At 36.2% G+C, this 27,159-nt stretch overlaps 1 protein-coding gene across 5 annotated transcripts; it reads left to right on the plus strand.

The window, feature by feature from the left end:
• Positions 1–11,418: 11,418 nt before the first annotated feature.
• Positions 11,419–27,108, plus strand: LOC117242347 (thymic stromal cotransporter homolog). 5 transcript variants are annotated; one of them, XM_033508914.1, is made up of 10 exons: positions 11,419–11,435; positions 17,704–17,797; positions 22,149–22,372; positions 23,016–23,246; positions 24,070–24,421; positions 24,777–25,172; positions 25,586–25,723; positions 25,909–25,992; positions 26,190–26,346; positions 26,436–26,547. In XM_033508914.1, exons 3-10 carry the CDS (start codon positions 22,361–22,363, stop codon positions 26,545–26,547), a joined length of 1,482 nt encoding a protein of 493 aa, XP_033364805.1. In that variant the 5' UTR covers positions 11,419–11,435; positions 17,704–17,797; positions 22,149–22,360. The 5 variants fall into 5 exon arrangements, 4 of the variants coding, with proteins under 4 accessions (XP_033364805.1, XP_033364807.1, XP_033364806.1 ...); XM_033508916.1 differs by lacking the exon at positions 11,419–11,435 and having other exon boundaries at positions 17,590–17,797; positions 26,436–27,108; XM_033508915.1 differs by lacking the exon at positions 11,419–11,435 and having other exon boundaries at positions 17,590–17,797; positions 22,204–22,372.
• The last annotated feature ends 51 nt before the right edge of the window (positions 27,109–27,159 follow it).

Genomic DNA, 27,159 nt, shown 5'->3' on the forward strand with positions numbered 1-27,159 from the left:
ATTCTTAGAACGCTTCAATTCCTATAAATATGTGACTTAACGATACGATAAATTCAAATTTCGTTTGACGAAAGATATTTCGTACGCGGTGAATCGATGATAATGTTTAAAGATATTACGACACCAGGCTCTATACAAAGAGAAACTTAGAAGCGAATTAATCGTCGTGCGTAGTGTCTGTCGTGATCGTGATGGATGTGAAACTTTCCAAAGAGTCTAATTAGTCGTCAATTGAAGTTGATCTTGAGCTGATAGAGCGAGCCTATAATTCAATGTTTCCTCTTGGCAAGAGAAATTGTATTTTGATGTTGCTGGCGGGTCCAGCCGTTGATAAATGTTAATCGACGTTACGATCGAACCAACCGCGGGCCATCGTTCGATAGATCGAATTAAGATCGACTTACAGATGCTTCGACGAAAAACTATTCAAATATTTTTTCAATAGCTTTTCTACCCCTTCGACTTCATTTCTGCCGATTAAAAATATTAAAATTGTACACGAACGTATCGTTTCTCCATTCTTATTAAAATTATCGCAACATCAAAATATCGAAACGTTAAAATAGAAAATTTCTTTCGTCGTGGCATTAAAGCACGAACTGTTATCGTTCTTTTGTTAAGATTTCTTCGATCGAGAAAGAGATCTATCGAAGCACCTGTAACTTAATATTACAAAAAGATAAGCTAAAATCTGTCATATCAAGTCTAAGTGTGCAAAAGCCCAACGATGTGTTAGCTCTCTAGCGATAAACTGTATCAAACGAGTTCTCGCTGTTATGGCTGGTGTTGTAGAGATCCTTCGTCGAGGCGTTCGTTAAAAAAAAGAAGAAAATTCTGGAAGAACGAAAGTCTCCGTAGAGATTGGAGAAACGAAAATTGAATAAAATCTGACTCTCCGACGAAAGATTATTTTTCGAACCTCTCTGCGATACTCGTCTTAGAATGAGAATGGAAACTAGTCAATTTGAGATGAAGATGATGATGCGTCAGGCTTTCGCCAGATTCGAGGATAATCGTTACTCTTCCTCCGTCTTTCGTGTAATTTCTCGATGGCCTAATCGCAGCAACCTGGAGTCCATACTGAACGTGTATCATAGTTATTAATCGCGGCATGTGATTTGCCAGGAATAACGTGAAATAAATTTTTATTAAAAAAAAAAAAAAAAAAACCAGCTACAATGGATTATTTTATACCTTTCTACGAAAATTCACACCCACGAAATCCCCGACAAGTTCACTCCTGTAATGATTAATTACCTAAAGATTTTTAAAACAGTACGAGTTTACGGTTGTACGAATTATTTTAGGAAAAAGATAGTTAAAAATCTGAGTATAATGCAGATGTACGTACAACAGATACTCACTGGAAAAATCAACGAGACTAATAATAAAATCAATGAATTAGAAAAAGAAAAGAGCTATAGGTAAATATCTTATAATATACAGTGGCATAATTTGCAATTTATTATAAAATAATTGATCCGAATAGAATTTATTATAAAAGAAGGTTGCTAAATATGATAGGCATTGTCGAATACTGATCGAATAAAAAATCATTTAGATAGTTTTCATAGAATTTGATACTTCTTCAAGCCTAATAGATCCTTTGATAGATCTAACGAAGAATATTATTCGCTACATAATTAATATCTGTATCACTTACATCGATGCAGGCGCTATCGAAGAAAAAAGAGCCATTTTATGTTACAACTATAACGAGTAAATTTACTCGTTTAACTTGAGAGGAATTAAAAAAGAACCTGACTTTTAAGTAAGTATTAAATGGGAATTTTAAATATCGCATACAGTGACGTAGGTGTTATTCAAGAAAAAAGAACATTTTATTTTGTAATTAGAAGGAGTAAATGAACGAATATCGATAATATAATATAACGCTTAATATGAATTTCACCTGTTTGATTATTTAATAGCTTAACTTATTTCACAGTAACGTCATCGATTGCCGTTAGACTTTTTTTTCCCTTTTTGTTCAGGCTAATTGATAGTCGAAAACTAGTATTAAAGAAGCGTGAATTTAGTCTTAGCTTGTAGAAACTATTAAAGTGATAAAAATGATAAAAATGGAAATCGTTGAAGGCGCCAATTTACGATAAAATTAAGAAATTGTTCAATTTGATTTTGTCGTAATGAAAAAACCGTCCATTGCTATGTCAAAAAATCGTTACCGTTTGAATGACATCTCGTCACATTGTCAAGGTATAAAAGGAACACGGAAGTCGCGCGCCAGCTCTTTTGTGCCTGAAATTCCGGAGAGTGAACATCGAAGAAGAACGTAAATATAAGGTAAATAAAAAAAATATCAATAACAACATTGCAATCAGTAATTTCTAACGTCTATACCATTAATTTACAACACCTAAGCTATTAATTTATAACATTTAAGCAATTGAATGAATAACATTTAAACTATTAATTTATAACATTTAAACTATTAATTTATAACATTTAACTTATTAATTTATAACATTTAAACCATTAATTTGCAACATTTAAACTGTTATTTTATACATTTAAGCTATTAATTTATAACACTTAAGCAATTGAATGTATAACATTTAAACTATTAATTTATAACATTTAAACTATTAATTTATAACATTTAACTTATTAATTTATAACATTTAAACCATTAATTTGCAACATTTAAACTGTTATTTTATACATTTAAGCTATTAATTTATAACACTTAAGCAATTGAATGTATAACATTTAAACTATTAATTTATAACATTTAAACTATTAATTTATAACATTTAACTTATTAATTTATAACATTTAAACCATTAATTTGCAACATTTAAACTGTTATTTTATAAATTTAAGCTATTAATTTATAACATTTAAGCTATTAATTTACAACATCTAAGCCACCAATTTACAATATTTAAACTGTTATTTTATACATTTAAGCCATTAAGTTATAGCATTTAAACTATTAATTTGTATCATCTAAGCCATTAATTTATAATATTTAAGCCATTAATCTAAAACAATTACTCCATTAATTCTTAACAACTATACCAATAATTTATAACCATATTCTCCCATTAATTCAAAGTAATTATGCTCTTAATTTATAACAGTTGTACCATTAATCGGAAGCAACTCTACATTCATTGATTTAAATCAATACCATCAATTCGTAGAGAGTGAATTAATGATTTATTTTGTTATACTTTATTAACGAAAGCTTTCAAGTCCCTGAAGTGCTATTTTATTTCTATATAGCATTACTTTTAATTTTAAATACAGTATTAATTTCTCATTTCACTGTTTCGTATAAAACCAGTGGTAACACAGAGTGTAATTATAAGATGTAATTTTCCACGTCTTCTCAAAACCAAGAAAACCACCCCATATTCATGGAATCAAGGAAGCAAGTGCAATTTAACCGAAGGCAACCGCATCTTATCTGCAGCAGCACATGCGTCAGAGGACAATTCAAATCATGTTGTTGTTTTGCCTCGGAGTATCAAGACCGTTAGATTACAAGTAATGTAAGAAAAAATAAACTCCGGGCAAAACAATGTCGCCGTTACAATGTCGCTTTATTATAAAACAATTTTACATCTCTGCTTCCAATGTTTAAAAACTGTTCATGTAAATGGGACCCGAGCGTAGTTACCTCCTCGTGGTGGGTCCCGGTAATTGGTATCGTTTCCCAAATAATAATAAACCGAGTACTATTTTGAATATTAGTATTATTATTTGAGAAACGATATCAAGCTAAAAACTACTTCAATATAGTCTGGTCTTGATCATCCAAAATAGTTTTGGTGATCTAGACCGGACTAAGACCCCCCCGCGGGGGCGCCGTGGGACATCGTGGGACATCGCGGGACACCGTGGGATATCGCGGGACACCGTGGGATGCGAGCGTTTTAGACTTAATTAATCTTAAGATAGATACCTATGTTATGTGCATTGTAAGCTCATTCTGTACAAAGATACTTATCTATCTTGGAACGAAAAATAAAAATCTCGTCTCTCGTGATGCCCTCGCTTACCACATTGGAAAAATTGTTCCCACGATTTATCGGTTCACGGTCGCTCAGTTCTTTCAAACCGTAGCGTGGCGTACTCGCTCGCGCGTATTCCGGGTACGTGCGGGTCAACGTGCACTGGGCAACTCTTTGGATTCGTAAGTCGCCCCAAGCACACCTCTGTCTTGATGACTACTCGACGACTGCTCGTCGTTTGCCTCGAATCACGGGAGTTGTCATCGCACTGGTGATACCTGCGATTCGCGATACTGTCCGATTGGTACTTCGGTACTCGGGCAGAGACCTGCATTTCACGTCCTCCGTAATCCTGTTCAAGTGACGAACCCGCGGGGGTGGACCCCACTGTTCAGTTGGGGCCTTGCCTTCGTAATCCTGTTCAGCGGTCCCTCCCCGGGCCTTCATTTGTTCAGTTGGAGTGTGTTAAATCGCAGGCCTAATTGCTTGATCGCTAGTATCATCGGTCGGTGCCATCGACCGTGATAAGATCCAGACGACGTGACAGGAATCGGGCGAAGGTCAATGCTTGGGCTTTCCGCTGAACCTTAGGGTTATCCGGTGCACGGGGGTACGTTATGTAGGTTTGTTAGTTCTTTCGAGAGATCGTGATTTCGTTCGTTCCGGGCGCGTCGCGGTTTTTCTTTCATCGTCTGATTGTTGGGGCTCTTTTTTCGTAGTAGCCTCATATTGTTTCTTTCGCTCCAAGTTAGACAAATGTGTCTTTGATACCGAATGCGGTCAGTAGGGTTGCGAATTATTGTACTGATCGATGTAATCGTTGTGTGGGAGATGGATGTTGCGTTACGTAGGCTTTGTTCTACGTTTGTAAAGATTCATGTAAGCGCTGCGTTGGAGATATGTGTTTCGCAGTTAGGCTACGAAACAACTATCTCTTTACGCAGGCCCATGATCAAGTAGAGTCAGAACTCGACATTCTTACCAATAGGTTGAATGTCGAGACCGATGCATAATGTTGAATAACTCATGGGCGGGTCTCGTGCGTAGTCACCTCCTCGTGGTGAGACCTGGTAATTGGCATCCTTTTCCAAAAATTAATCAGTTGATTAATCTTTGGAAAACGATGCCAAGCTAAGAACTACGCACCAGTCTAGTTTGGATCTCCAAATGCCGCCAAAAGAATTTTGGATGATCTAGACTGGACTGCACCGTGGGACACCGTGGGATACCGTCGGTCCAGTTTGGGTCTCCAAAAGCCTCCAACAGAATTTTGGATGATCTAGACTGGGCTGCAACGTGGGACATCGTTGGACACCGTTGGACATCGTTGGACACCGTTGGACACCGTGGGACACCGTGGGACACCGCGGGACACCGCGGGATACCGTGGAATGCGTGCGTTTTAGTCTTAATTAATCGTAAGGTAGATACCTATGTTAAGTGCATTGTGAGCTCATTCTGTACAACGATATTTATCTACCTTAGAACGAAAAAAAGAAATATCTCGTTATCCCCTCGCTTACCACACTGGAAAAATTGTTCCCGCGATTTATCGGTTCACGGTCGCTCAGTTCTTTCAAACCGTACCGTGACGTACTCGCTCGCGCGTATTCCAAATACGTGCGGGTCAACGTGCACTGGGCAACTCTTTGGATTCGTAAGTCGCCCCAAGGACACCTCTGTCTTGGTGACTGCTCGACGACTGCTCGACGTTCGCATCGGATCGCGGGAGTTGTCGTCGCGCCGGTGATGCTAGCGAATCTGTTGGGGATTCAGTCGTGGATCTGCAGTCCTGTCCGATTGGTACTTTGGTACTCGGTCAGGGACCTGCAATTTCACGTCCTCCGTAATTCTGTTCGGGCCCGCGGGAGTGGACCCCACTGTTCAGTTGAGGTCAATGCCTTCGTAATCCTGTTCAGCGGTCCCTCCCCGTGAGTGGACCCCACTGTTCAGTTGAGGCCTCTTGCCTTCGTAATCCTGTTCAGCGGTCCCTCCCCGGGTTCCACATGTTCAGTTGGAGTGTGTTAAGTTGCTGGCCTATGTGCTGGATCCACGGCTGAATTACCCGTGGATCACTGGCATCATCGGTCGGCGCCACCGACCGCGACTCGTGTAAGTTTCGAACGGCGAAACAGGAATCGAGTTACGGTCAATTCTTGGGCTTTCCGCTGAACCTCGGGGTTATCTCGTGTACGGGGGTACGTCGCGCAGGTTTGTTAGTACTTTCGAGAGATCGCGATCTCGTTCGTTTCGGGCGCGCCGCGATTTTTTCCTTTATCATCTGATTCATCGGGCATTTTCTTGTTTTCCCATTTCTAAGGGAAACTTATTGAGATCACGTTAGAGTTTATAACTTTTCAGTCCCTTCAATATCTTATAGCAAAAGTATCTGTCGCAAAAGTAGAACGTTAAGCAGTTTAGTACAGCGACTCGTATGTCCCTTCTGCAAGACACAAAATGGTATATACAGTGTCAGTAGCTACATTTTCTTTTTTTCATTCCAAGATAGATAAATGTGTGTTTGATACCGAATGATGCCAGTAGGGATGCGAATTATTGTATGATATTTGTACTGATCGATGTAATCGTTGTGTGGGAGATAGATGGTGTGCTTTGTATGTTGTTTTACGTTTGTAAGGATTTATGTAAGCGCTGCGTTGGAGATATGTGTTTCGCAGTTAGGCTACGAAACAACTATCTCTTTACGCAGGCCCATGATCAAGTAGAGTCAGAACTCGACATTCTTACCAATAGGTTGAATGTCGAGACCGATGCATAATGTTGAATAACTCATGGGCGGGTCTCGTGCGTAGTCACCTCCTCGTGGTGAGACCTGGTAATTGGCATCCTTTTCCAAAAATTAATCAGTTGATTAATCTTTGGAAAACGATACCAAGCCAAGAACTACGCAACAGTCCAGTTTGGATCGCCAAAAGCCACTAAGAGAATTTTGTTCAAACTAATTGATAGTCGAAAACTAGTATTAAAGAAGTGTGAATTTAGTCCTAGTTTGCAGGAACTATTAAAATGATAAAAATGGATATCGTATTAAATCGGCAAAACAATATCGCCGCTACAATGTCGCTTTATTATAAAACAATTTTACATCTCTGCTTCCAATGCTTAAAAACTGTTCATGTAAATGGGACCCGAGCGTAGTTACCTCCTCGTGGTGGGTCCCGGTAATTGGTATCGTTTCCCAAATAATAATAAACCGAGTACTATTTTGAATATTAGTATTATTATTTGAGAAACGATATCAAGCTAAAAACTACTTCAATATAGTCTGGTCTTGATCATCCAAAATAGTTTTGGTGATCTAGACCGGACTAAGACCCCCCCGCGGGGGCGCCGTGGGACATCGTGGGACAACGCGGGACACCGTGGGATATCGCGGGACACCGTGGGATGCGAGCGTTTTAGACTTAATTAATCTTAAGATAGATACCTGTGTTATGTGCATTGTAAGCTCATTCTGTACAAAGATACTTATCTATCTTGGAACGAAAAATAAAAATCTCGTCTCTCGTGATGCCCTCGCTTACCACATTGGAAAAATTGTTCCCACGATTTATCGGTTCACGGTCGCTCAGTTCTTTCAAACCGTAGCGTGACGTACTCGCTCGCGCGTATTCCGGGTACGTGCGGGTCAACGTGCACTGGACAACTCTTTGGATTCGTAAGTCGCCCCAAGCACACCTCTGTCTTGATGACTACTCGACGACTGCTCGTCGTTTGCCTCGAATCACGGGAGTTGTCATCGCATTGGTGATACCTGCGATTCGCGATACTGTCCGATTGGTACTTCGGTACTCGGGCAGAGACCTGCATTTCACGTCCTCCGTAATCCTGTTCAAGTGACGAACCCGCGGGGGTGGACCCCACTGTTCAGTTGGGGCCTTGCCTTCGTAATCCTGTTCAGCGGTCCCTCCCCGGGCCTTCATTTGTTCAGTTGGAGTGTGTTAAATCGCAGGCCTAATTGCTTGATCGCTAGTATCATCGGTCGGTGCCATCGACCGTGATAAGATCCAGACGACGTGACAGGAATCGGGCGAAGGTCAATGCTTGGGCTTTCCGCTGAACCTTAGGGTTATCCGGTGCACGGGGGTACGTTATGTAGGTTTGTTAGTTCTTTCGAGAGATCGTGATTTCGTTCGTTCCGGGCGCGTCGCGGTTTTTCTTTCATCGTCTGATTGTTGGGGCTCTTTTTTCGTAGTAGCCTCATATTGTTTCTTTCGCTCCAAGTTAGACAAATGTGTCTTTGATACCGAATGCGGTCAGTAGGGTTGCGAATTATTGTACTGATCGATGTAATCGTTGTGTGGGAGATGGATGTTGCGTTACGTAGGCTTTGTTCTACGTTTGTAAAGATTCATGTAAGCGCTGCGTTGGAGATATGTGTTTCGCAGTTAGGCTACGAAACAACTATCTCTTTACGCAGGCCCATGATCAAGTAGAGTCAGAACTCGACATTCTTACCAATAGGTTGAATGTCGAGACCGATGCATAATGTTGAATAACTCATGGGCGGGTCTCGTGCGTAGTCACCTCCTCGTGGTGAGACCTGGTAATTGGCATCCTTTTCCAAAAATTAATCAGTTGATTAATCTTTGGAAAACGATGCCAAGCTAAGAACTACGCACCAGTCCAGTTTGGATCTCCAAATGCCGCCAAAAGAATTTTGGATGATCTAGACTGGACTGCACCGTGGGACACCGTGGGATACCGTCGGTCCAGTTTGGGTCTCCAAAAGCCTCCAACAGAATTTTGGATGATCTAGACTGGACTGCAACGTGGGACATCGTTGGACAGCGTTGGACACCGTTGGACACCGTTGGACATCGTTGGACATCGTTGGACACCGTTGGACGTCGTTGGACGTCGTTGGACGTCGTTGGACGTCGTTGGACAACGTTGGACAACGTTGGACAACGTTGGACAACGTTGGACAACGTTGGACACCGTTGGACACCGTTGGACACCGTTGGACACCGTGGGACACCGTGGGACACCGTGGGACACCGTGGGACACCGTGGGACTCCGTGGGACTCCGTGGGACACCGTGGGACAACGTTGGACCACGTTGGACAACGTTGGACAACGTTGGACACCGTGGGACACCGTGGGACACCGTGGGACATCGTGGGACACCGTGGGACACCGTGGGACTCCGTGGGACTCCGTGGGATGCGTGCGTTTTAGTCTTAATTAGTCGTAAGGTAGATACCTATGTTAAGTGCATTGTGAGCTCATTCTGTTCAACGATAATTTATCCACCTTAGAACGAAAAAAAGAAAAATCTCGTTCATCGGGCATCTTCTTGTTTTCCCATTTTTAAGAGAAACTTATTGAGATCACGTTAGAGTTTATAACTTTTCAGTATCTTCAATATCTTATAGTGTCGCAAAAGTAGAACGTTAAGCAGTTTAGTATAGCGACTCGTATGTCCCTTCTGCAAGACACGAAATGGTATATCCAGTGTCAGTAGCTACATTTTCTTTTTTTCATTCCAAGTCAGATAAATGTGTAGTTGATACCGAATGATGCCAGTAGGGCTGCGATTTATTGTATGATATTTGTACTGATCGATGTAATCATTGTGTAGGATGTAGATATTGCGTGTATGCATGCTTTGTTTAAAATTTGGATAGATTCATGTAAACGTTGCGTAGAAGATGAATGTTGTGGTAAATATGTACATTTATTTGTCTGTAGATCGTTAATGTGTAACTGGGTATAATCGTTAACTGTGTACCTATTTGTGCGTCCTTACCCTTCCTCCACCACTTCGGAAGTTGCTCAACAGAAATAAGGAGTCAGGGAGTCATTCAGTCGTCTGATTTCGTACCGGTAATACGTGTTGCGCCAGCTTTGCTGCGTATTCTAACTTATTGGTGGCGTCGTTCTTCATTACTATATTTGCAACGACGATTAACGATCGATCCGATGAATTTTCATGGAAATTTGGTAATGTTTAAATTATTTTAACTCAGACAGCTTTCTATGAACGATTCTGTTGCCTTTTTATTCGAGCATGGGTAACATTCGTTATACAATTTGTGTTTATTTTAAAATATATTTTAAATATAATTTCTTAATTATTTGCAATACTAAGATGAAAGTAAAATCGATTAAATAAATCGTTGTTCTATTTTCGATATATGAAATCATTCTCTCATTTCATACGAATTTTTAACCAATTATCTTATTGTTTCTAATTGGATCGTAAACAGAGTTTGAAACATAGAAATCTCAATAACTTAATTATTTCGATAGCTGTCGTAACATTCTCGTATCGAAATCAAATTAGTTTGTTATATTATATAAATTTACTACAGTTAACGTCACAAGTACATGCAACGTTGTTACTTGTATCGCGCGCGTTTGTGCAGTATTCTTTAAGTATATTTAGTGGCGAACTTTTGAATTCTTGCAAATATTTTCCAATATTTATAACTCGCGAGTATAGCATATTAGTGGTATGTATATTTCGTATTCTAATAACGAAAATTCACAGTATGGCAAACGAATTTTCAACGAATATTTTTCATACTCGTACCAATTTCTTAATAATAATCTTTTAAGCGTAAACAAATAGCAGTATTTTCTAAATAAACGTTCGATAGGGAAAAAAAGAAAATTGTCGAAACGATGTTTCGCTTCTGTCCCACCGCCCACCCCACCCCACCCCCACACCCAACCCGCCATTAAACAGCTTTATTTTCAGGGAATATTTGTAACCGCGCGCAATGCGGTTGTAGAGTCAGTGTTTGCTACGCGATAGTTTCTTTTCACTATTTTAAAATCACTATAGTTTTGATTAAATTCGATCGAATAATTACTCGCGAAAGTAATACAATTTTATCAAAGAAATTTGTCACGCGATATTAGAGTACTTGTTCGCCGATTATAATTTTACCGGTCGCGGTAACGTAGTCTTTTATTTTTTGTTTTTTTTTTTATTTTTTTGAATATTCGTTTTCGGTATTAGAGTCAGTGCCTCCGTCAAGAGGATAGATAAAGCCTCTCCAGGAGCTCAAAAATGTAAGTAGTTTTATATAATGTATTTCAATTTGTTCTATTTATTATATTTTGTTTGAAATGTTGTTAATTATAAAATAAAAATGATCGATAATTTAGAAAGCTGTAAATGTCCTTTTTAATTGAAATAAAGTCTTCAAGTCTTAACATTAAAATACAATAATTGTCACTGATGTGCATCAAAAACCACTGAATTCTCAATTTTTTCATTTCAAACTTTTATATTAGAATTTCAATTTACATTACTTATTAGAGTTTATTAAAATTTTAGTCTTTATTATTGCTAAAGTTCCAAGTTTGTATTACGTATTAACAATATTAATGATATCTTATGTTTTGTTACAGACATATCGCTGCTTCAACTTCTTTATCTTCTTTGGGAGTGTCCTAACAGTGGCTGAAAAGCCAAAAATGTAAGTACTTTTACATTATGTCTATTCCGTATATTTTTCTTTCATCGCCATCATTTAAGAGATACAATTTGATCGATAATTTACCAGTTTAGAATCTTCTCAATTTATTCTTTCGTTACAATAAAATAAGCGTTAAAGTCTTAATAACAAATTATGAAACAAATGACCAACACATCTCACAAATCATTAGATTCTTCATTTTTACATTTTTAACTTTCATATCAGAGTTTCACTTCTTATACTTATCAAAGTTTATTAGAATTCCAATCTTTATTATTACCAAAGATGCAAATTTAATAAACTTCCATTTCTCATTATCTCCAATTTTTCAAACAATCTGCAATCACTCATCATGTTTTATTCTGTGTTTTATTTAGATCACCACTGGACCGTCCACGATCCCTGACGATATTCGCTGGAGTGGCGCAACAGCCATGGTACGCCCTCTGTTTCTCCGCTTCGAACAGTGAGTCGCATGCGTTTCTGTTCCTCCGGTCACCCAATCATGTCGTAGGATGAAAGGTCCGAATCGACACGGGTGACTGGTTGTATTACGTAGAATTGTTTGCGAGCATAGTGACCGCGGGTATTTTTTATACCCGTGAGTAGTAACACTCTTTGTTCAAATTTATTAATTTAGGATAGGTCTTCTTGCACGTCGCGATTGTAATAATTAGTTTTTTAATAGTTAGGTTAAACGTATATTCGTGTTATTTATAAATATGTATGTTAATATTCCGTACGAATATTTGCAAATGGCAAATATCTTCACGAATATACCTTGATCTTAAGCAATGAATTTTATTGGAAATAAGAGACGCTGAAGCGATCTCGTTTGAGCATTTTGTAGCGAAGAAATCGGATACCCTCCGATTTCGTTGCTTCGAAAGATGCAATTGTAGCTGAATGACGATGACGGTACATGCAATGAATAATCTTCGAATGTTAAGTCACGTTAGTTTATTTTACTTTGGATAGAATTTCAAAGATGAGTTAAAATTTATTTTTTCCCCGTACGAGAATGTGTGAAATTTTACGTGCAAGAAGACACTTCGCGACAGGCAGATGTTTGAATCAAAGCGATAATTTTGAACGTTGTTTGTGCATTTTCGAAAATACGCTTTGACGAGGACATCGCCTGAGATTATTTTTATCTTGCTAGTACATTTAGAGTCAATTATGCCATTTGATCGAGTCTCAGTCTTTCTTCAATTAAAAATCTTTTCTTGCGATATTACAATTTTCTTCTGATTTATTAAATTAATAAATTAAAGTTACTTGCTTGCTATTGAATGAATAGAGTAGAGTTAATAAGAAACGAAATAGTAAAACATAAAATCAAAGAAGGTTAGTCCGTTAAATAAAAATTACGCAAACTAATCATCTTTTTAGATCAGGATTTTCAGGTTTAACCCTTTCCGTGCCCATTGTCAGGATCCCATTCACGTGCCCAGGTGCTACTTGAATGGGAGAAAGACAATGGGCACGATGATCTAGAATTAAGTAATGTAATAATTTCTCAGCGACTGACGATGCGTTAGTGTATCGTGCACGACGTATTTTCCACATTATGAGTGTGTGTGTGTGTTGTTAGGCCGTGGAATTGCGTCGCTTTTTCCCATTCCTTACAACTTCAAATATTAAAAACGTCGAGACACATATCGACTCAATTACGTCACAATTTCTGATAATATCGCCCCACACGATTAAATGTAATCAGACTCTTGATATTGCTATCAATTGCAATTATAATTCCAACTTTGCTTATATTTATTTTCAAAATATAATTCCCTCGCGCGTGTTTTATCACGTTTCACGCAATGGTCGCTAGCCTTCGTCAGTCGATTTCAGGAAAACGGTACGTACCTTAGAGCGTGCATGGTGTGTGTTAAGCTCGGGTGTCGGAGGCGTCCCGGGACGTCCTCTTTAGTGTAGGACCTTTGCGCCCGAGCGTTTGCGTGAGAACCGTGGAGCGGGTGTGTTGGTGTGCCCGTTTTGCCATTTTTTAAATATAGCGCTAGGTAGGATAGGTAGTATACTTTCTGGTGTGTCTGTTATAATTATAAGTAGGTAGGGCCGGGCAGGTTGGCACAGTCTCTGATCGGGTAGGCGCGTTTTCGCGTGACCAACCTGTTTCTGGAAATCTAATTTGAAAAATCGACGGTGAAACTGGCACGAGTAGAGCATGCACTCGTCTCTGGTTTTGCCTTTCGATTTTTCGAATTTCGCGGTCGCGGTCGCGAATGGGTCGAAACGAACGTTTATCGCTCGAGCACGCACATGCGAGTGAGCAACGATCACTGCTGTGATCGTTGGTCAGTCCATGCGCACTTCAATCAGCTTCCGCGGTTTATATTTTTATTTTACCTTGGTAAGTTTTTTTTTTTTTGTTTGCGATTTAGAAGTCTCGAGCTTAGATTTAAGTTTCAGCGGGCATTGCGCCCGAAGAAAGAAGAGGCTATAAGCCGAAGAGGCCCGGCAAACTGCCACTCAAGAGGGCAACTACCAATGGCTCCCCATCTTCTGGGTCATCCAGAGCATGGGAAGTCATTATTGTTACTACTTTGTCACTATGCTCGCTTTTAGTGTTTGTAGTAGTAGTAGTAGTAGTAGTAATAGTAGTAGTAGTAGTAGTAGTAGTAGTAGTTTTTGGCCGATGTATATCGGTCCAACGTCCCATTGGACAAATCGCGATTTTTCTTATTAGTGTGGCGACAGATTAATTACGGGTTGAATTAGAGTTGCGAAATAACATCGCGGATTTTCATTAGCGTGGCGAGAAAATGATCACGGTTTGAATTAGTGTTGCGATAAAATGATAATCGCGTTTACTTTAGAGTTGCGAATTACGATATCGCGATTGTCTTTTGCAAATTTTATTATGAATATTTAGAATTTATCCTATTTCCTATTGCTTAAAATTAGATTATAGAAATGTTAATTTTCAATTAATTTTATAGTATTGCAAGTAGCAATATCAGAATATTTAAAGTAGCTTTTTCATATAGTAAATAGTAATTTTTATTTGAATTCACTATAAGAATTAGCGTTGCGATAATGAATGATCGCGTTTTGTTAAGTAGAGTTGCGTTTACAAAATGCCCAAACCCCCCGACTGCATTGGTCGGACACTGTTCCTGGATCACACGATACAGCTGCAAGAGTTGTACAAGTGTGATCGTTCATCAGCAACCTCTTAAATGGTTGCACTTCGATCTCTCGCAATTAGTGTTGCGTATTGCTTAAATACGAGTGCGTAGATTTATACTTATTAGCGTTGCGTATCAAATTTCGGGAATTTTCAGACTTTCCTTTTCTTTTTTTTTTAATGGTAGATTAATTGGTATTGCAGATATAAAACGAAGCACTCGTCGCGTTTGATTTTGAGAATTTTCTGCTTCCGAAATATTAGTAGTAAATTAGCGTTGCGAAATAAGAATATTCCCTTCCACTCACGGTTTATTGATCGGGTTTATATAGAGTGGAAGGCGATCGAATTTTACTAGCCCTTCCGGCTACTGCTTTGTTTCTTTTCCAGCGCCCCTTAATGTCCCCCTTATTAACGCGCTACTCAATGTCCCCCTTGTTGATGCATCCCTTAATGTCCCCCTTATTAACGCGCCCCTTAATGTCCCCTTTATTAATGCATCCCTTAATGCCCTCCCCCCCCCTTATTAATGCATCCCTTAATGTCTCCTTTATTAATGCATCTCCCTTAATATCCTCCTTATCAATGCCCTTACTAACGTGCCCCTTATTAACGTGCCCCTTATTAACGTGCCCCTTATTAACGTGCCCCTTATTAACGTGCCCCTTATTAACGTGCCCCTTATTAATGAGCCCCTTATTACCACGTTTAATACAGAAAATACTGCTACAAGACATATTGCTTTGTCAGCATGAACATTGCTATTAGAATTAATGCTGGCGATCGTTCGTTCTTAGAATCATAAATTTTATGATCTTTTCGGCTGCGATATTGTCAATCTTTTTTGACACGTAGAATTTTATAAATATTCGAATTTCATTTGCGTGGAACAAATGTTCATTCGCGATCACCGTTAGTTTGTAACAACAATTTTGCACAGAATAATTTATGTGCACATCTTTCGGTTTGTTAACTGTACTAAATAAAAATAATATAGCAATAAATAACAATATAATAATAATATAAATAACAAGAAAACAGATAGAAATAACAGACATTACATGTTAAAAGGCAAAAGCAAGCGATTTTATATTAATCGATTTTTCTCTCATTTTTGTATTCAAATCAGATTTTCAATTTTTAATTCAGTCCAAATTCAATTACTTGAAACTCGATTACTTAAAATACTCGCTTTCAAATTTCCTAGTTTTGACTAAAAAGATAAAAACAGTTCACTATTTTTTTTCCAAAAATTTCTCAATACCAATTTATTCTAATTAACAATTATTACTTTATTTTTCACTTTTTTATAAAACATTCTCATCTCAAGACTGTCTGAGTTTCTCTTTCCAAGTACTAATCCAGCAAACGAGTTTGTCTCAGATTGAATATCATTTAGTGTCTTCGATAATTACACATATTTTATAGAATTTTACTAATCTTTCGCAGATTGAATTTCTTTCGGAGTCTTTTGTAGAATCCAGTTCTCGTGAAGCTCCTTTTTTGTGCTATCGAATCTCTTGCGAAAAGGTCTCTCATACTTCTGACCTTATCCCCTCCCTTTCCCTTTGTTACATTCAGATTATTACGTAGACAGGTTAAGTAGATGTTTAGACTTTTACGTAGCTGTGATTTATGGTTGGGTAGATTAGATTCGTAGATGCACGGGTCCTAGTCAGGTTTAGTTCTCGCGTCGGTTTCTCATCTCGAAGCTCCTTTTGCTGTTTGTTTCGAACATTGTACAAACGCACAGCAAAAGGAGCATTTATTTGACGATAAATCAATTTTAGACTCCTTTGCGCAAAAGGAGGGTGGATGGGTCGCGGTTAGGGTGGGTCTCCACTCGCAGCACCTCCACGTGGTGAGACCCGGGCAATCAGTATTATTTGATATACAATTACTAATTGTATCACTATACAGCGAAGCGATGAAATGTATAACTGATATAATTATTAATTATATGGCAAATAATATGAGCTAATTGGCTGCGAACCTGACTAGGTATTCGTATCAATGCGTTTGTGGTATATTACATTAGCGAATATATAATTCAGATATAATTTAGAAGTGTAACTAATAAAAATAATAGTACTTTTGCTGCTTACTATAAATAAGAATTCAGTGTTGGCAACTAAGTGATTGCGGATTTTGCCATTACCACCTAATGACAAAATCCGCAATTACTTAGTTGCCAATCCAATAGAATTCCATCCAAACCTCTTATGGATTTCCACGAGTAAACAGTTTTAACGTTCAATCTGCTATTTCTTTTGCAAAACATCTGATTGTCATTTTTCACTTCTCTGCAACTTGTACGAGATAAGCTACCGCTCGTGTGTCGTTCGCTGTGAGGATCGTTGCGCGGCCCGCTGCTTAAAACCGACTTTCTTTCGTTGGTGTAAGGAGGTTAGCTCGCGTGCAGGGATATTTCGGCCGATTTTTAATCGTCAATAACCAAACAGCAAAGCCGAAAACGCAATTCTGTATTCTTGATTTTCGTCTTATTTCCGTTTCAAAAATCACCCCTTAAATTTCCCGAACACCCTGTATATAGGATCAAATTATTGAAAATATCGATTTCTACAACGTAGCCAAAAATCATCGAGATTGAAGTGTAGTTAGCTTTTCTACGGTTCAACACGAGTCAATTTTATTTCACTCAAAAGCGATAATATTTTTTAAACCGTTTCCTACTTCCCGCGCTTTCTTCTAATCCTCTTTTACGAACAATATTTATTAATCTCTGAACGTGCAAATGAAATAGCACTCGAGCTATGCTAAAGGTACCATTTATATATAGGTCAATATAAAATTATGTAAAATTGTTGATGCGAAAGTTGAAAACGATTGCTGTGGCTGAATCGAATCTCTTTCAGTCAACTACGCGTTCATAGTTACGAATCTGAATCAAGTCTAGTCTTTACCGCGCTAAATGTTCCTTGTTACGTGGGGCTAGTTGGAAGTCAAACGTTGGCAGCACTGCTATTTGACTATGCGTGGTCGATAGCAGTTCTCAAGTTCTTAGCAGCTGCACGTGGTTATCGTGCTACTGCTGCTACTATGATTTAATACGTTTCTAATATATTTTTTTTTTCTATTATTTACGATATGATTGGAAAGATATTGTTTCTTATGAACCACTATTATCGTTGTTGTGCCACCATTATTGTGTAACTGGATCATTGGACTTGCTGTTGGTGAACATGTGACAAAGGTAAATCTGTATACTATTACACAATATATGTAGAAGGATTGTACAAAATATTTATGCAACATTATATTTTATACCATTTACATAGCGATCAATTTAGAATAAAAATTTAAATTTTGTATTATAAAAATGTATTATTATTTATAATTACATGTCATTATTAGAATGATACGTATATTATCTGATGAAGAAACAACACTCCATTAGGAAATAAAGATATAAAAATCCTTCTAGCTAGTGTATGTACGTTAATAAAATGTCTCGTTAAAGACAAATGTTGCGTCAACTCTATATGTCATTATCGCAGCATTTCTTTGTCAATTTATGTTATTAATTTCTATTTCTTTTACACCATGGTGACGAAAGGAAGCTTCAAAGCTTTGTTCAATATTTCTTCTGTTAAATTTTTCTTTCTCGTGTTGCTCTTACAGTTTTATGAAATTTGAAGAAATCGAAGTATTCGTAGTATTATGGTAAATTGTTCTCTTCCGCATTGAATTATTTTAATTTCCTAGTCGTAGACGTTGCTTTTGGCTCTCTGATTTGCGCAATTGGCTACTATCAAGTACCAAACTCAAAACATCCAGGAGACCAAAGTGTTGGCGTAAACAAATTTTCGCGTCAACTTCCTCATAATAGAACAGTAACTTCATACGTAGAATATAAAATAAAAAAGACGATATTTTTCAATCCTCCTTTTTTATCTCTGAAATTTTTTTCCCAGCTAAATCGCATAATTTCTTCGATACAATTAGTTTTATGGTATTTACATTAATATAAATAAAAATATCGATAAAGCGTGCTATTGTAATTTTTATCGAATTACTGGAATCGGTATCGCTCTGTTGCGTTAGACAGCAATTTCGTATTACAAGGCTACATATAATAATTTGCACTCAATTCTATAATAATAATGCTCATTTTCCTTCAGTGTTTCGGTTTTCATACTCGACCAGACATTGCCCTACCATATTACGGCAGTCTTGTAAACTCAATTTTTTATGAATTCTAATTATATCATCGTTCGTAATTAAACCTATAATTAGTAAAAATCGTATAGAAGCAAACGTGTAAACGCCTTTGGTATGTTTGAATATAGTACTGTAATAGGAATTGTTCATACGATGGAAGATCCACATAACGGGTGTTCATATAACGCAGGTTCTACTGCATCTATCGCTTTCATAAATATTATCTGTTACGACTAAAAGAAATACGTCAATCATTTTATTTATCTGCTTCAATAATTTTTCTCTTACGTAAGCATTGATTTGATAACTAAGTGATCGTCATTAGGCGGTATTGACAGAATCCGCAATCACTTAGTTGCCAAGCCAATAGTATATTTCGTTTAAGTGATCGCTAATCAACTGTGTACATATTAAGCAACAGGAAAAGTTTTGTTATATTACGAATCTGTCTTGCTACGAATAAGTTGAAAAATTGCTTAAAATTTTGAACAATCAGAATTAATTTACAGATAAACCACTTATCTATATCAAATCAATGACCACTTTTAGTTATCGAGAACGTTGCTTTCTCATTTTTAATTACAAACCGCAATAAGCTGCGATAACCGATAACAGTTAACTAAATAGTAACTTCCGAGTGTCGAAATACGCGAGTGGTGAAATCGTCGTAAACGCAAAAACAAGTACACGTCAACGACCGGTCAAGACGTTTCCTTCTTTTTTCTAATATCCATCGTCTTTCTCCATCACCTTCTTCGTCGATACTGTCGGTAAAAAAGGAACTCGACCAGTGGACGAACCACTAACAAGGACACGATTCTGTTGCTGGTGGAATAACGTAGGTTTTTTCATACGGTACATTATAAGACTATATTAATTAATATAAAAAACTGTCGGTACCACTATCAGCCACTTTTTGTACGAAAGCACTTCTGAAACTATTTCTGTAGGCTCTGTATTATATCATTTTTTTACGAAACAAATTGCTTATTTTTATCATCGACAAATATAAATATCCCGTAAGACCGGTGGTCATTGAGAGGGGGAGAGCTCCTCCAAACAGATTATCGCTCAATGGTTAGAGTTTAGTAGATCGAAAAAATGATACATATACGATGATAAGGACAGTGGTTATTTAACCGAAACAGAATGCTATTTCTTGGAAGTGAATTACGTGAAACGAGACACAGAATTCAATCCCGTATCGATGGTGGGAAATTGGGAGGACGATGGTTCGTTAATATCGATTGTGTGTGATACTTTAATTTTTCTAAAATGATTTTCGCATTATTTTGAACAATTGTATTAAAATTATAAGATCATGTTTGTTTAGGATTATATTAAATAAAGATATATTTTTTTTCTACACGTTTAAGATTATCTATAGATATTCAGGTAACCAATCAGGTTTCCCAAAAGTCGATCCTTCAAGTATAAAATAGATATAAATGTAATTGGAATAGAACAATGAAATCTTCTAATACGACTTATATTTTAACGTCAACCCTTTGCGCTCGAGACCTTTTTCGCCTATCGAACAAATAGAGACGATTTGCCGTAATATTTGTCGTATTCCTTACAGCTAACTTAAAATAATTTCACATACAAATTAACATATAAAACTATTGTACTTTAATATTATACGTATGTTTACATCTCAAATGCTATCTTCATCGCTGTTTCTCTATCGTCAAGCATTCTATGTGAGACATTACTAGATGTAATTTCGTCGTTTAAATAACGAAAAATCAAACTCGTCTTCGCTTGACCCGAGCTTTTATTGTCGCATTCCACGCTTACAGGGTTCGACAAATTTGAAAATATTGCCATCGACTGCCTAGCTTAAACCGACGCCGAAGACACAGCACGATCCGTGAACGCGATCTATTTTGAGATAATAAAATCTTATAGCCAATTGAAGTCGATCATTCTACGCTTCGTAAGATTATATATGAAAAGTTTAGTAACCCACTGAACCTATTCCATTGGCATCAACGCTTCCAGTTCCAAAGGAATCAAACCTAAACAAACATGGTCGCGCGCTCGAATCACTGAGTGAAACGAACCGACGGCTCCTCCCCAGTGCGAAGGGTTAAGCCGTGGTTAATTTAGGTTAATACTAAGTTAATAATAGTGTCACGTCCCGCGCTGCGCATGCGCCGTAACGTATTCTAAAACTACCAATAGTAGCGCCGTAACGTATTCTAAAACTACCAATAGTAGCGCCGTAACGTATTCTAAAACTACCAATAGCGCGAGTGCGGGTTCCAATTTGAAATTTAAATAAATTTTAACAATTTGTATATGAACCGAATTCGAACCTCACAACCCCCGCGGAATAACCCGTCACACGACAACCCCTCCGCGGTAGACCTAAATATAAATAAGCGTAGCTGCATAGAAGAAGCGATAATAATTTCTTAGTTTTAGAGTAATTAATTCCTCAGTTTTGTGTGATTAATTTTCTCAGTTCTTGGTGATTAACTTCTTGGTTCTTGGCGGTCAGTTCCCATTTCTTGGCAAGTAATTTCTTGTTCATAGCGATTAATTCTTAATTTCTCAATTCCTTTGTTTTTTTTAATTCTTTAGTTCCTTAGTTTTTCAGCTCTTAATTCCTTTAGCTCTTAGTTTTGCTCTCAGCTTTTAAGTTCTTTAGTCCTTTAGTTCTTTAGCTTTTAGTTATTTGTTTTATTAGTTTCCAATTCTTGTTAGTCTTGTTAGTCGACGTGTTTGTATTTGTCAATTTCTAAACTATCGAAAATCTATCGAAATTAGAATCTTGTAATTAATAAGAGCGAAAACGTATTGCGAACGATTTTAACTCCGAGCATTCGAAATTTCAACGACTATTCTGTCAATATCCAATTAGAATACGAATAAACATTTTTTTTTTTTTGTGAAGAATATTTTTCTAATAATATAGCAGGATTAAGCGAACATTTATTTTCACCAACTTTAATCCTCTCCCGTGCCAGTACTGCTGCGCATAGCAGGTTAGCCGAAACGTGCAGTTTAATTTCAAATCGCATTAAATAACAGACAATATTACAATTTAATCTAAATTCAAAAATTAACGGCAACGCAACCAAAACGAGCCAGACAAAACGTAACGATAGTAATCTCTCAAGTTGAACGTTGAAAGAGGCACAATTGTTTGAGATATGCGTTTGAAAATAATTTTAATTCAGATGTTACGACTAACTTGAAGATTTATAGAAAACACGTATTATCTCGTCCAACTTGATTTCGAAAATGAAAATAATTATTACGCCGTTGAAATTCTTCTATGAAGAATCTTACCGGAAATTTTCTTTTTCTCTTTTAATGCAATTTTATAGTTCGCTAAATGTTCTAATAAGGAAATTGGACGATATTCGTTGCAGAGAGGGTCGGTGTTTTGCAAGGAGTGGGGGACACCGTTTTTACTTATCTTAGCAGTTTTTATGCCATCTCAGTGCAAGAAATCGGAATCTCGACGTAGAGTTCTAAGCGTAAGCGATACCAAGCCGCAAGAAAGTCAGAATGATCACGTGAAATGGTTCAATTGGCGTGCTTGTCTCTGACACCGAACGTCATTCTAAAATAAACAATAATCATGGGCAGTGAGGTAAATAAATCAATTATACTTCTATTTCTCTATCGTTTCCTCTCTGTTCCCATTTCTTATATTTATTACTGGCTTTCTTCCTTATTTTAAAGCAATTCAAAATAACTTACACTATTAAATATTCCATTGTAATAATTATCTTTAATCCCTGAGAGAATGAATGAATTATTGTTCTCAAATTGTGGGATCAATATCTTGAATTACCGTTCCATTTATTCGTTCATAAATTAAATTATAATATTTTCTAATCGCACCGTGCAACTATGATTTTTTATTTATTTTCTTCGTACAATTTGAAGAAATAATCCACTGATTTAATTAGATACAATTATTTCATTCAATATAAAATTGAGTAATTGCATTTAATTAAGTAATTCAATTAAGTCGAGTAAGTCGAACAGTTCATTAATTTTTGTACAATTCCTATGTAATTTCGAGATAACGATATCACAGTGAAAATAAAGTAAAGAGAATATCTTCTATTTTTCAGACCACATTTTACCAAATTTTTTCTATGGAATTTCCACCATCGCTATTTTAGTCCCTCCATAAAAATTAACGAATGACGAATGAACTTTTTTTATCGACGAAAATCCAGAAGATTATGGTGAATATTGCGAATAAAAAATATTTTTTTTCTTAGTTGAACCTCAACGAGGATACGATACCCGGCCAAAAATGGAGAAAATACTTCCGATGGATGGAGGAAGTGTCGGTAGAGCCAACGATGTGGCTGTACATGATGGCATTCATGATCACTTCTGTCGTGGAACAAGCTTTTTTCGTCTACAAAGCGTGTCGAGTGGATCACGGTTATTCGGAAGAAATTTGCGCTAATCTGAAGGATAATGCGACGATAAATACCAAAGTACAAGTATGTATAATACATGTACTGTGTAATCTAAAAGAGCCGCGAAGATTAAGAGCAGGAACGTATCTTAAAACCCATCTCGCTCAAATAATTAAAAAAAAAATTTTTAAGATTCGTTGCGTTGATAGAACGCGAGAGAAAGAAAGCAATAATGACGATATATTTTACAAGGTTTATGAACGATATATTTGTCGTAATACTTAAGATAAGAATGTAAGCACTTCGGAAGAACAAACATTTTTCACATTGTAAGATAAATATGACGATGTTGTAAGACCCGAATTTTTTAATCGAAATATGTTAATTTTTTTTTTAATGGTATCGGGATTGCAAAATTGAGTACTGTTTAATCTTATGTATATATATATATATATAACATTGTGACAAAATGGAAAAATTCTTAATAAAATATAATATGATGTTGCTTATTAAATATAATAGTAAATGATATTAATAAAAGATAGAATATTTTATCCAAACATGGGTATAATCAAGCAAAATGTATAATAAAAAATGTCATATAAAGATATATTATTCCATAGGTTTGTACCATGAATACAAAATTTAACAAATTCTCTATTATACTGTTAAATATTTTTACATACTACATCTATATAAAAATTTCAATCCAGATATATGTTTAATTGTTAATGTTAGATATAAGAGGGGATATGTGAGTGGAATCTTGACAAGCGGGTGGGAGGTAGAAATATATGGGCAGAGATCCAAACGCATTAAATACTTTGAATATATCGATGAGGTTTAACTTTTAAGGCTTGGGATACGCTATATATATTTTTCTAAAATAAAATATGAACATTTTCAGGTAACAGTATCAAGCTTCCATCAATGGAATAACATAGCAGGCCATGTCGTCCCTATAATACTAGCTCTATTTTTTGGGAACTGGAGCGATCGACGTGGTCGAAAACTGCCGCTAATTATTGGGCTACTAGGAAAGTTCATCTATTCTTTCATGGTTGTAATCAATTCCATGATGGATACATGGGATCTAAATACTATAGTATATACAGCGAGTCTTCCCATGGGCATGTTAGGAGGAGATGTCGCTATTTTTGGTTCCTGTTTTGCATATATATCAGACATATCATCCGTTCAGCAAAGAACCCTAAGGATTACCATTTTAGATGTGGTTTACCTCAGCACTATGCCTACTGGTAAATGAAATTCTATATTTTACTTAGTTCTGAAAAGATTTTGAAGACTTACGTATTAATAAATGAATTGCGGATGTTTATGTAAATTTATATGTTTATGAAGATATGAAAAGAGACAAGACTTAAATATTATAACTTCATTATGGATATTTTATGATGAGGGACAATATGACAAGATACTTGAGAGATTGGCCACTTTATGGCAGACAGAAAAGAAGTTTCGACAGAAGAGAACTCGTAGATGATGAACATGCACAATTTATTAATTAAAAGCGACAAATTAATGATCACAAAAGTATTAAATATATATTAGAAGAAAAGAGAGGAAATGTAAATAATACATTTTTTATTTCAGGTGTGGCTCTGGGCTCTTATCTTTACTCAAATGTTGTCAAATCATCCTATACCATAATGTTCGGCATAAATTCCACTTTACTAGCCTTAGCCATTTTGTATTCACTGGTTAGACTAAAGTGGCAAACACTGCCTCAGCAACAGTCACTAGCAGGTACTAATTTGTTAACCGACTACTTTGATAAGAAGCACGTGATGGCAACTGTGAGGACAATGACCAAGAACAGGCCAAATCATGGAAAGCTTCACCTGTGGCTTCTGCTGGTCATCATGATGCTATATACTTTTCAAAGAGACGAGAAACCTATGAGTTTCTTGTATACTCAATTGAAATTCAAGTGGGACGTGAGAAAATTTAGCAATTTCAGAACATTCCAATCAGCTACCTTTGTGATAGGTCAGTTGCGATAAGATTTGTTTTCTTTGAAAAATTTATGACGAATATTATGTACCTTTTTCCTTCATAGGAACAAGTTTTGAGCCTTATTACCAATTAGCAATTTCTTTTTACAAATTTTTATAAGAATTTATATTCTTATATAAAAATATTCCTATATAAAGTGCGAAAAATTTGCGAGAAGCTTACAACTGATTATAGAGTCTAAAAATTATTATAATCATCATAATTTGTCTGAAGGGAGCTAAACATCGAGTCAGACAAATATTTTCCATGCTGTTTCATATCAGTGAAAGTTGGCATTCTCCATTAGAGTACTTTCACTGGCTGAAAGAGTGGTTTTCTCTGTGAGAAACAGTTATTGAATAATCACGACACTGAAATGCATTGGCGTAACTTTATCTTTATTTTAGCGATGCTAATCGGCGTGCCAGTAATGAGCAAACTGATGGGAATTAGGGATACTATTATGGTAGCCATTGGCGCTATTGCTCATGCTTCTGGAAGAGTAATATTCGTCTTAGCCGAGATACCAGAATTATTCTATGTTGGTAATAAGAAACTACAATTATTCATTAACATAATGCAACAATTAACATAGTGCGACTAAAAATAGTTATCATTTTTTTTTTAATATTTTGATTGATTTTCTATTTCTATGTTTTTTAAAATAAATTAAGATTTTGGAAATTAGATTCGAGAATAACTGTACGATAAACATATTTTATAATTTCAGGTGCTGCTGTAGCTGCTCTTGGACCGATAGTGGCACCAGTCCTGAGGTCAATGACCTCAAAACTAGTTCCTGTGGACGAACGAGGTACTTACATAAATTGTGATATCTTCTCGCAAAATTGAGAATAAGTTTTTTAAATAATAATTTCCCTCGATTATAATTTTGAATATAATCATAACTTTGCTAAATTTTAATTTTTCAAATAATTTATTGCATGATAACTTGAGATTACCGATTTCATTTTAATATTTCATATTAACAATTTTCATGGTAATTCACAGGGAAGGTATTCGCAATTTTATCAGTTTGTGATAATGCAGTGCCTTTGTTCAGTGGCATATTATATTCCCAGCTATATAATGCAACCATAGACTCAGCACCTAGCTCAATTTATTGGCTGACCTTTGTCACTCAAGTGTCCATTCTAATTCTTATTCTGTGAGTATAAAAAATTCATAAGATGAAAATATAAAGCATTTTATTAGGCTAACACGTATATTCATATATTCGCTTTAATTATGTTTCAGAATAATTCAATTTTCTACGAAGAATAGAACACATTTAGAACACATAGAATATATAGATAATGAAACTGACTGTTCAATACCTCCTACTATGAGACAAAACACAAGTAGTTGATCTTCAAATGAAAATGTATGCGGTTGAATCTTAGACAAATGTAGTTTTAATTTTCTTTTTATTTTGTAAGATATGATTAATAGGCTGCTGATTTCTAATAGAATATAATCAAAGATATGTAGTATACAAAGAGATACTTGTAAAATATTAGGGGAACAAATTTTCTTAGATTTGATTCAAACATATGGTGTGTACTGATGATCCGTACACTAACCATGATCTGTATATTTTCTTTAATTGTTAATTTCCATTTTGTGTAAATATCCGCCGTCTAATGATTAATACTGTATTATTAAACCCCTATGAGTCACAAATTTTGTATAGAATAATTTCTTCAGATTTCATTGATGCAAACCATAAGACCTATATTTAATTAGCTGTGTTTATAAAAATGTGAATATGTTTAAGTATCCGTAGTGCAATGATTAATATTTTATTACTAGATATCTATAGTCCATACATCGCAAATTACATGTATAAAAGAAGAAAACTTTAATTAATGATACAAAAGCTTGTAATTCACCATGTTGAGAAATTTCCTTAGATTTTTAATATACAACATCGTATTTATTATACGTTAATATATTATATATCATATATTTTATATTATAT

The sequence above is a fragment of the Bombus vosnesenskii genome, unplaced genomic scaffold, assembly GCF_011952255.1.
Source record: "Bombus vosnesenskii isolate JDL3184/JDL3185 unplaced genomic scaffold, Bvos_JDL3184-5_v1.1 scf7180000016274, whole genome shotgun sequence".
In the NCBI taxonomy this organism is placed as follows: domain Eukaryota; kingdom Metazoa; phylum Arthropoda; class Insecta; order Hymenoptera; family Apidae; genus Bombus; species Bombus vosnesenskii.